The sequence below is a fragment of the Phascolarctos cinereus genome, unplaced genomic scaffold (genome assembly GCF_003287225.1).
Source record: "Phascolarctos cinereus isolate Bilbo 61053 unplaced genomic scaffold, phaCin_HiC Scaffold_7;HRSCAF=346, whole genome shotgun sequence".
Taxonomy (NCBI): domain Eukaryota; kingdom Metazoa; phylum Chordata; class Mammalia; order Diprotodontia; family Phascolarctidae; genus Phascolarctos; species Phascolarctos cinereus.
Genome location: NW_027556180.1, coordinates 174,659,793 through 174,671,902, shown reverse-complemented (window position 1 = coordinate 174,671,902; position 12,110 = coordinate 174,659,793). Strand labels below are relative to the sequence as shown.

The 12,110-nt window shown below is 37.0% G+C and overlaps 1 protein-coding gene across 1 annotated transcript in view; it reads left to right on the top strand.

The window, feature by feature from the left end:
• Nucleotides 1-10,967, top strand: part of SLC5A7 (solute carrier family 5 member 7) — a 45,795-nt gene extending 34,828 nt beyond the window's left edge. The window contains exons 8-9 of the mRNA XM_020979510.2: nt 4,439-4,656; nt 7,077-10,967. Coding sequence (XP_020835169.1) covers nt 4,439-4,656; nt 7,077-7,706 — 848 coding nt within the window. The 3' untranslated portion in view covers nt 7,707-10,967. The remainder of the gene's footprint in view (nt 1-4,438; nt 4,657-7,076) is intronic.
• Nucleotides 10,968-12,110: the final 1,143 nt, after the last annotated feature.

The window sequence follows — 12,110 nt, the reverse complement described above, 5'->3', positions numbered from 1 at the left end:
GGAAGCAGCACTACAAAGGGCCCCAGGCAGATAAGTTCCCCACAGCATTCATATGAAAGGTGCTGAAGAAAGCAACCTAGAGACTTCCTAAAGTCCCAGACTTTCTGATTCCAACCCAACACCAGGTAAGCTGTCAGAACCCTACAGCCTCCAACTGTCAACCAAGAGGAGATCCTGAAACCCAGGTGGTAGAGCAGGCAAACACCAACACCTGGACCTCCCAGTGCCTCAGTGAGGGTGGGGGAACTGGTGGAAACCAGCTCAGAAAACCACCAGATGCCTTGGCACTCTACCTCAAAGGAATCTCCCAGTGCATTGACAGAAATGAGGGAGGCAGCACTGCAAGGGACTTCAGGCAGATAAACACCCTGCAGCACCCATCTAAAAGGAACTGAAGAAAGCTAAAGGAAAGGAAAAGCAGGCAACCTAGAAGTGCCTGAAAGTCCCAGCCTTGCTGATTCCAGCCCAACACGAGGTAAGCCACCAGAACCCTACAGCCTCCAATTGCTCACATAAGATGCCCCAGCACACAAAGCCAGTGACCAAGACCTAGGCTCCCAACACAAGAAGCTTGGGTCAGTGCCTTCTGTTCCCCAGCAAGAAAGCTCAATCTCTTTACAAGCCAGGGAATAAATAAACCATGAGTAAAAGAAATTTACCATAGATTCATATTATGAGAAGAGTGAAGATCAAGACAGAAATTCTGAAGAAAACAACATTGTCAACAAACCCACATCTGCAACATCAAAAGGAAATATGAACTGGTCTGAAGCCCAAAAAGCCTTCTTAGAAGAGCTCAAGAAGGATTTAAAAGTCTAATGAGAGAGGTAGAAGAGTCCTTAAAAAACACAATTGGCCAAATGGAAAAAAAAAGTACACTGAAGAAAACAAATCCTTTAAAAATACAATTGGCCAATTGAAGGAGGAAGCACCAAAACTAACAGAAGTAAACAATCTATTAAAAACTAGAATTGGACAAATGGAAACTAATGACTCTATGAGAGAGCAAGAATCAGTCAAACAGGGGGCAGCTAGTTGGCACAGATACAGCACTGGCCCTGAAGTCAGGAGGACCTGAGTTCAAATCCAACCTCAGACCAAACACTTGACACTTACTAGCTGTGTGACTCTAGTCAAGTCACTTAACCCCAACTGCCTAAAAAAAAAAAAATCAGTCAAACAGAAACAAAAAAATGAAAAAATAGATGAAAACGCAAAATATCTCATCAGTAAAACAACCGACCTGGAAAATCAATCCAGGAGAGACAATTTAAAAATCACTGGACTACCTGAAAATCATGATGAAAAAGAGCCTGGACAGTATCTTTCAGTAAATCATAAAGGAAAACTGCCCAGAAGTCCTAGAACCTGAAGGTAAAATAACCATAGAGAGAATATACTTCTCACCACCTGAAAGAGATCCCAAATTGACAATGCCAAGGAATATAATAGCAAAATTCCAAAATTACCAGATGAAAGAAAAGGTGCTGCAAGCAGCCAGAAAGAAACAATTTAAATATCATGGAACCACAGTCAGGATTACACAGGACCTTGCAGCTTCTACGTTAAAAGACCACAGGGTGTGGAACATGATATTCCATAAGACAAAGGAGGTTGGATTGCAGCCAAGGGTCAACTACCCTGCAAAAATGAACATGATTTTTCAAGGGAGGAGATGGATATTCAATGAATAGGGGACTTCCAAACCTTCCTGATAAAAAGACAAGAGCTCAATAAAAAATTTGATCTTCAAGGACAAGATTCAAAAAAGACATTAAAAGGTAAATGGGACAGAAAGATACAAGATGTTATTAATAAGGGCAGACTGTTTACATTCCTACAAGGGAAGAAGACACTTGCAACTCTTGAGGACTGTATTGTTGTTACACCATGTTTAAGGAGTATACATAAAGGGGGGGTGGATATTAGTTGACTTTGATGTAATGATTAAAAAAATCTAATCAAGTGGGTTAAATGAATCCAAGTAAGTGGATTAGTCTGATCTTAGAAAATGTACTGAGAAAGGAGGAGGCAGACAAGGATAAATTACATTACAGGAAAAGACAGAAAATCCTATTACAGCAGAGAGAAAGAAGGGAGGGGGTGAGAATTGCTTAAACCTTACTCTCAACAGATTTGGCTCAAGAAGGGAATAACATAATCAGTTAGGTATAGAAATCTAACTTGTCCTATAGGCAGTAGGAGGGAAAAGGGGAAAGAAAAGGGAGGGGGGATAGAAGGGAGGGAAGAGAAAGGGATAATAGAAGAAAGACTGAAGGAGGCAGTGATCAAAAGCAAAACACTAGCGGGGGGGGGGGAAGGAGAAAGGAGAAAGAAAAGCATAAAGGGGGGGAAGCATGGAGAAAAAGACAAAGATAGTAATCATAATGGTGAATGTGAATGGGATGAACTCTCCCATAAAAAGGAAGAGGATAGCAGAATGGATTACAAACCATCACCCTACAATATGTTGTTAACATCAGAAAAGTTAGGTATGATAGACCTCTGGAGAAAACTGAATGGGGACATCTCCAGGGGCCTAGTGATGGAAAATGAATCCAAAAATCCACATCCAAAGAAAGGACTATGGAAGTTGAATTGCTATCTCTTTTTTTTTCTCTCTTCCGTTGAGTTTTGTTTCCTCTTTCTAATGATTTCCCCTATTAGTTTTAATTTTTACTTACAACTTCACTAATGTGAAAATATGTTTAATAGGAATGTAAATGTATAGCCTATATCAGATTGTGCACCATCTTGGGAAGGTTGGTGGAGAAGAAGGGGGAGAAAAATTTTTAACTCAAAAGCATGTGGAAGTGATTGTTGATAAATCAAAATAAATTAATAAAATAATTTTTTTTTAAAAAAAGAATGCTTTAGAATTCCATATTGCCTGGTACTGTTGCAGTGTAAGAGATTGAGACCCCTCAAAGACCAGATTATAAGATGAGGTCATTTGGAATGAATTCACATACTCAAGCATTCTTTGAGTTAAGGTGGCAAAGATTTATTGTTATGCTACACAGCAGGCAGAGGTCCTTAAGGAATTGAAACCTAACAGAAAAGATGCTAAAGCTTATATAGGAAAAGGAGTGAATTATGTGCCAAGTATGCTAATTAGATGATAATATACTATGTCATTTACTACTTGAAGCGCAGGGAAGAGAGGGCTTGTAAAGGTCATATTTTTGGTCTGTTATATCTGTAACAAGATAGTTTCAGGAGGTGACATCTATAGTTTGACCTCTGGATTGTATACGTAATTGTAGGTATCAGTACTTGATAGTTCAGCTGGTACAAGATAGTCCAGTTCATACAAGGGAAATTCTACAGAGGTCTGCTTGTTTTTGTAATGGGGAGAGATAGTTTGCCTCACTGGGCCCACTCATGAGTTACTGCCAAAGATAAGGTTGGGCTGGAAGGAAACTGTCAGGGATAGTGTTTCTGAGGCCAGGGAGAAATTGGAGTCCAACCACAGGCACCCAAGCAACCCATTGGTACTCCAGTCTCCAAAGTCCCAGTTCATTCTTATGGAAAAGCAGAAAAATAATAATCCAAGACACAGAATAAATAACCTTCACAAAGTAGCCACTTTTTAAAAAAACTTTATTGTTTTATTCCCATTTTTAACAAGGAATACATGTTAAATTCTCTCAGTATTTACCCAAAAAGCATTAAGAAACAGTTACTGCTATTTGACTTGTCACTGGGAATGTATAGTCTCAGAGAATCATTGAAATTAAGTGTTGGAAGGCCCATCTAGTCCAAGCCATACCAAGAAAAGAATTTGGTCTATAACAGACTGCTCTATAAAACTACCTTGGGAAGGAATCAGTTCTACTTCACTGAACATCTTTAAGCAAAGCCCAAATGACCATTTTTTGGATAATTCTAATTGTCATGAATTATTTCCTTGTATTGAGTTTAAAATTGCTCCTTCCCAAATTCCACCCATTTCTCCTAGATTGGGTGGCCTCTGCACCCAAACAGAACTAGTCTAATCCCTCTTTCATGTCCTAATCTTTCAAATACTGAAGCCAGTTATCATATCCCTTGCCTTTCTCCCAAATCTTCTCTTCTCTGGGTTAGATACACATATTTCTTTGATCAATCTTCATATGACATGAAATTGAGATCCTTCATACTCCTAGTGAACCTCCCCTGCATATTCTTCAGCTTATCAATGTCCTTCCTGAAAGTGTGAAACCCAGAACTAAAGGTCTGTATTTGAATTCCAGCTGGGTCTCTTTCATTGTCCATAATCTTACTGGGAATTAGTTTCCTTATTTATAAAGTGAAGGTATTTGGTGACAGTATGGGGGGAGAATTCTTTCTGATGTTTTCAGTTTTTGATATTTTCAGTTTCTGCTGTTTTCCAGTTCTATATGCTCATGATTTAAATGAATAATGTATCTTACTTTTACAAATTTTAATCCAACAGACTGGAATCAGACTGCATATGGTCTTCCAGAACCCATAGAAAGGCAAGAAGCAGATATGATTTTACCCATTGTTCTACAGTATCTCTGTCCAGTATATATTTCTTTCTTTGGCCTTGGTGCAGTATCAGCTGCTGTCATGTCATCTGCAGATTCTTCAATCCTATCAGCAAGTTCAATGTTTGCTCGAAACATTTACCAACTATCATTCAGACAAAATGTAAGTACTAATTTAAAAATAGTCATTCTCTCTTTCTTTTCCCTGAAGAGAAATGTGTGATTCCCATTTCATTTAAGGGCATAACATAAGTTGGGACATTATCCTATTGAAGTTGAATCATTATTTAAATGCAAACCATAATGTGTGTAATTATTGGTATTAGTACTAATAGAGACAAATCAGTTGAATAGATATAAGCTCATCTAAGCAGGATCTGGGTATAAATATTCTTTTAGCTTGATTTTCACTTTATACCTACAAAGCTGCTTAGCAGTGTCTCGTTAGCCAAAGTGACCAAGTGCCTTAGTCAAAGCAGCCTGAAGTTACATTCAACAATTCATCTCAATTCAATAAACTTATATTCAGCAATAAATATTTATTGCAACTTGTATGAGACACTATGCTAGGCACTGGGGATATGAAGAGAAAATGAACAACAAATCCCTGTTCTTAAGTAGCTTATGGCATGGATAACAGATAAGTAATACATTTGAAGAGGGAGCAAGGTCATCCAATATGCAGGTGAGATTATCAGGAAAGATTATCATGTAAGAGATGGCACTTGACAAAGCCTTGAAAGAATCCAAATATTCTAAAAGCCAGAAGTGAAGAGGGGGTATATTTCAGTCATGAGACACAGCCTGTGCAAAATCACCGATACTGGAAATGGAACATAGAGGCAGCTAGATGACATAGTGGATAGAGCACTGGACCTAAAGTCAGAAAGATCAGAGTTTGAATTCTACCTCAAGCACTTATTATCTGTGTTACCCTGTGAAAGTAACTTAGCCTCTGTATACCTCAGTTTTTTAATTTGTAAAATGAGGATATAAAATTTGTCATTTTATTTCTAATTGCATTTGTAAAATAGCACCTACTTTCCAGAGTTATTGTACGGATCAAATGAGATAGCAAAGTGTTTTATAAATGCAAACATTAATGTCCTATATAAATGCTAGCTATTATTATATAGAGTTCAGAGAAGAACTTGATTAAGTTAAGTTAGCCAGTTTATAAATATGTGTAAAGTTATAAAATATGTAAAGGGGAGTAATATAAAATGTAATCTGGAAACGTAAGGCACTTTAAGTCTTTTCTGACAAAGTTGACCTGGCTGAAAATACACATTCCTGTCAATAACATCTGGCGTTGATGCAATGCTTTGCAAAATGCTCTACATATATCATTTCACTTGATCCTCCTTATAGGTGCTAGAGTATTATTGTACTCATACTGCAAATAAGGACACTAAGGCTATAGATATAACATTGGACTTAGGTCAGGAAGATGGGTTCACATCACAGTTAATGCCCTTACTAGCAATATAATCTTTAGCACATCAATTAAATTCTCCATATTTCATTTATCTCATCTGTAAAATAAGGGACTTGGACTCAATAGCCTCTAAGATCCTTCTACTTTTAAACCTGTAATTCTAAAATTTACCCATAGTCATAAGAGCACAAAGTGTTGGAGGCAGATTTTGAATACAGGTCTCTGCTGACTCTAAGTGTAGTGCTCTTTCTACTATACCGCTTTACCAAGATTTTTCTCTCACAGCCACTGAAACAAAAAAATACAGGCTGATCCTACTTCATAGCATTTTTGTTGTTCACTTGTTTCAGTCATGTCCAACTCTTCATGATCCCATCTGGGGTTTTATTGGCAAAGATACTGGAATGGCTTGCCATTTCCTTCTCCAGCTCATTTTATAGATGAACTGAGGCAAACAAAGTGACTTGCCCAGGGTCACACAGCTAGTAAGTGTCTAAGGCCAGATTTGAATTCAGGAAGATAAGTCTTTCTGACTCCAGGACTAGTGCTCTATCCACTGTGCCACCTAACTGCTCCCTTGATTGCATAGTGGAGTGCTAGATTATCCCTACTGAAGGGCATGGAGAGATCAGAAAACAAACTCTCCAAATGCATGTTTACTCTCCAACTCCTACCCTACCATACTCTTGGCCATAATGCTTTTAGGGAGTCCTAAAGCCAGGGCTCATGCACTCTACTAAATTAAATAAATGTACAAAGTGTATCCAAAAAGTATACAAAGTGAAATATATCTTTCCTTATTATATTAGCTATAAGAAGAACATTGAGGTCATTCCTCCATTCTTTCAGATAAGCTATTCACCTCCTTTCTTATCCTTTATAATAAAAGGGACATGAGCTCATAACTGTATTCTTCCAACTCTTCACTATAGAAGATGTATAGGATCTTTGAAATGGCCCTCTACTAGGAGATCACTAGTACATTGGACATGGGCCTGTCGTTTAACTTTATTTTTGTACAAAGCTATCTGAACCACAAAAAAAAAAAAGATACAAAATTTGAAAAAAAAAGAAGAAGAAAAGAAGATAGATTTTTTTTTAATTGAAATGAGTCAATCCATTAATACTGTGAATTTTTCTTTTAGGCATCCGATAGGGAAATCGTCTGGGTTATGAGAATTACTGTGTTTCTTTTTGGAGCAGCAGCTACTGCAATGGCACTATTAGCCAAATCTGTTTATGGACTCTGGTATCTCAGTTCTGACCTTGTTTACATAATCATCTTTCCTCAACTCTTGTGTGTCCTTTTTGTCAAGGGAACCAATACATATGGTGCCATGATGGGCTATGTGCTTGGTCTTATATTCAGAATAACTGGAGGAGAGCCATATCTTTACCTTCAACCACTGATCTTATATCCTGGTCATTACCGTGATGAAGATGGCATTTATCACCAGAGATTCCCATTTAAAACATTTGCTATGTTCATCTCCTTCTTGACCAATATCTCTGTCTCTTACCTTGCCAAATACCTATTTGAAAGTGGATCTCTGCCTCCCAAGTTAGACTTCCTTGATGCTGTAGTTGCCAGGCACAGTGAAGAGAATATGGACAAGACAATTCTGGTCAAAAATGAAAATATTAAATTAGATGAGCTTGCACCTGTGAAGCCTCGGCAGAGTTTGACTCTTAGCTCCACTTTTACAAACAGAGAGGCCCTCCTTGACATTGCTTCAAGCCCAGAAGGCTCCAGTACAGAAGATAACTTGCAATGACTCCAGTGAAATGAAATACTATTTCCCTAGACAGGGTATTACAATCACATAGCCAACAGAGGATGATATGCAGCCTTTAAGGGAAAAGATTAAGCATAAGTAAGACTTCAAGATGTTGTGTAACCAGAGTTAAACACCACTGCACCAATCCAAGCCACATCAAGAGGGATGGGTGGGCAGCCTTCTATGAAATCAGTAATTATGTTTGCCACATTCGTTATTGTTTTAATAACATTTCTAGATAATTTTATAAATATTCAGGAATAGGGTCATCTCCTATTGGAAGGAGACAGCAGCAAGGGGTTTGTAGAGTATTTTTCAAAATGTATGCATTTTACAGGGGCTCCCTGGGATGAGGGGGATTGATGATCTCAATCAAAGTCTTGTGAGGAGATGACCCATACAGAAAAATAAGTAGTGATTCTTTGACACTGACTAAGTTAACAGCATAATGTCATCCTTCTAAAAAGTGTCCTGAATTAGCTACTAAATTGTTCTTGAAGTTAAGTTTCAAAAAATCCTATAACGTCTATCTGAAATAGAAGGCTGAACGTGTATCAGTTCTGTAACTTAGTTTTTGTTTCTTCAGTTAGGGATTTTCATAAGAATGGCTGCTAACCTAATGTTTTGAGCCCAAACTGTAAATTTATGAATATCTTCAAGTGGGTGTTTTCTGATGTTCAAGGTTTTAGCCAAACAAAATCTGCTGTCAGAGAGGAACTTTGGTTCTCTGAGTATGCCCACCAACAGTATCTATTTACAGAGTATATTTAGAAGCAGAAGAGAATTATTAGAAAACTTGGAAGCAATAACTTGAGCTAGAAATTTAACAAAAGGGGCTAGGGAAACAATACAGATTTATGTTTTGCCTGAAGTAAATATAATTTTGCCATCATGAAAAAAGAACAGTTTCTGGCTTTACTTTTGAAGTTGGCATTGGAAGGAAATATCAAGGCAGATGAACATAAATGTTGTTACCAGCACAGCTCAGGCTAAGCTTACTAAAAAGCAAATTATTAAATCATTGTGTATCCTACTAAATGTTTCCCACCAGCATTTCACATCCCTGGCAATCATCTTAATAATAGGAAAACTAGAAGACTAAAAACTACCTATCCTTGGATTTGGGCTAATGGCGCATGGCACATTGTGACATTTAGTCACTCCTAAACTCATCCTCCATTGAGTGGATAATCACAACAGAAGAGAATCCAGTGAATATAAAAGCCAAGATGAAAGTAGAGAATCAGAAAAGTGGAAATAAATCCTGCTGCCAAAAGGAAGAAGCCATCAATTTTAACATTTGGTGTTATTACAACTTTCATGAGGTTGCTCATTATGTTATTTTTGCTCCTTTTCTGGAGTTTTAAAAATATATGTGTACATATTAGTATATATGTATAATTGTATGCATTCATTTCAGAATCTTAAAATTCTTTGTCCATCAACAACATTTCAGTAGTAACAGAAGTTGTCTGTAAAATTAAGGTTGGGAACTGAGCAATTAGCAGATAGAAAAGCTAAATCATTATGGCCTGAAATTTTATTCTCCCAATAATTGAGTGTTGGCCCTAGACAGATATTATCCAAATTGATCTAGCTTTCAATATAGAATATGAACATCCATATTCCCGAAAAAAAAAAAAGAATCAGTTCCTGGATTTCCTTTATAATTTTCTAAAAGCACTGAATGAAACATAGATAAATTTCATTCTAAGTAACTTTTATGCACAGAATTGAGCTTTCAGAGTAAACAGAATAGGAAAGTTAATCACTTTATTATCACATGAATTTCCAGATCCTCAGGCTGTATTTTATCACATTTTCAATTGTTCGGCAATACTTATGAAGTGGGATGGTATGACCCACTCCCCACTGGCCACTAGAAATACTCAGATACAATGAAAATTCAATGCAAGTATTTGATAAGACAAGATAAGGACTGTGTTAGATGTAGAGAAGAGAAACATTCTCAGAGGCTAAGGTTATAAAGTCAAAGAATCCCCAGACATGGATGAAATTCTGCTGGTCCAGGAGAAGGATTCTGAGAAAGAGGAGGGAAGAGCCCAAAGCAACAAAGTGCTGGAAGTTTACAAAGGAAAAGTTGAACTACTGGGTAGAAAGGGCAATTCCAAGAATAAATAATGATGAAGTTATACTAGAATTGCCAACATGTCACAGAAGTATCCATCTAAAACCTATCACTACAATATAATTTCCATTTGGGATAGGGAAGAGTATTTTTCCAATGGGAACAGAACTCCAAATTTATAATGGAAATTGTTAGGGAAATAGTCACTTTACAAAAAAAAATCAGCCTTCTGGGTTCCTTCTAACTTTAAATCTATAATTGTATGATCTGAATAGAAATTTGTTAGAACACACATTTCGTAAATTAAGAAATTATCTGCATCTATAGTAAGGTTAGAGTAAGTTCTAGACCTGTGATTTTATTGTATTGGGAACCCTTAGGTAACGGAACTCCTTCTTTCAAAGCAGATCTGCATTTCCTCTGTGATTTAAAGTGTTGGAGAGTTAGGCCCACTACTTGTGAGTAAAGCATTCCTATCATGACTACATACTTTATTTTCATATGTTTTTAAATGACTAGGAATGACATGCTTCCATATTTCTAGATGTTTCAAGAGCTGATGCATAACATCAAGCTTTTTGTTTGGTTAACTGAGATGTTCAAGATTAGCCCAAGTAAACTATTCAATATATTGTTTAAATCCAACAAAATATTTGGTATATGTATAGATAAGATAATCTTATGTGACTGAACTGAATACAACCTTAAAAGGAATGAACCTAGTATGATGGTTGTTGGATTTTGATTATTGTTTTTATGCAGAGAATTGAGTTAATATTTTAGATATAAATGGCCATTTTCCCTTCCAGTCTTCAAGCTGATTTGCTCTGGTATAATGTGCAATTAGGAACCAATTTATTGTAAGTCTGCTATTAGCCAGGCCTATGCATATGGTGGTTCTAAAATATATATTTTTTGTCTGTCAAAAATATCATGTAAAATTATGCTTAATATTAAGTAGATTAAACATAATAGATGTATATGTTTTCAATGCAATAGTACTATATTAAATTGTGCCAATATAATTCAGGATGTCATTGTCTAGGTTTGCCTTCTTTTTGGCCGCCTCTTGAATCAAATAGAAATGTATTTTATCAGCAAGCAGGGTAAATGGTGCTTTATGAAAACTATGCAACCGAAATTAAATAAAATTAACCCGTTAATGAAGTCAGTGCACATGCTCAGTAAAACTGCTGCATCGTATGTAATTCTTGGGTGAAAACATGATGACGTATTCAAAATGCTAAAAGAAAGAAAGAAAGGTCATAGAAAATAAGTCCTGTACTTGGAGCTTTAGTAATGTACAGTAGTATCCCAAAACTCAAGGGATCACATAGTTTAGCCTCCGAAAGTCTCTACCTAAATCTAAGACCTCTAACTGCCAAACCTTCCCTTCTTGTGCTTATGCTCCTGGTGAAGGCCACTGTCCAAACAATTCATTGTAGCATCCTTAAGTAGTTTTTTGTCTAAAAAGGTCTTCCACATTCTTATCCTAAATCCCTCCTGTTACTTTTTTAGCTGTATTGTGGACACTGAGATCTCTCAACCCTTGGTTTTAGAATGATACTGTTGGGTGGGTGTGAGAAGCAGGGTATTAATAATGAACTCTTGAATGAAAAAGCAAGGTTCATCAGGGTTGAGAAATTTACCATATGTCCATACTCTTTGAGAGGTACATGTTTTGCTATTTCTTCAATCTATACAGTGAAATATGTGGAAATGAGACTGAGAAAGAATGCATTGAAACACCACTGGGGGAGTATCACTGCATGACACTGAGTCAGTTGGGTCATTTTTTTAGGGGAAATCTAAGTGAGCCTTATGTTCAAGTTTTAGGGTTCTGTTTGGGATCATTCATTAAACTAAAATGTTTTTTTAACCTCCCAGGCCAGAACTTTAGGGCACTAGAGAGAAAAATAAAACTTTATTTCCCAGCCCACTCCCAAGGCTACCCTACGCCTGACAATATTTAAAATCATACTCAACAAAATGGTAGAGAAGGGGAGGGAAAGAGGGAAAGGGAGAGGGGGAGAGGGGGGTGGAGAGAGACAGAGAGAGAACGCAAGCATTCATTAATTATGGAGGATATAACTACAAGTAAGAAGGATAATTCTTGCTCACAAGGAACTTATATTCTGATATTGGAAGGCAACACACAAAACTAGAACTAGAAATGTAACAGAAGGTGGAGGCTGGGCAAGATGAGGTGAAAGTTCTCCTATCAGAGTCCAACATCACTGAGGCAAAGTCCAAGGTTCTCAGGGAAAGAGAATAAGGATAATGGTATAAGTGTAGGCAACGTGGTGTGGACA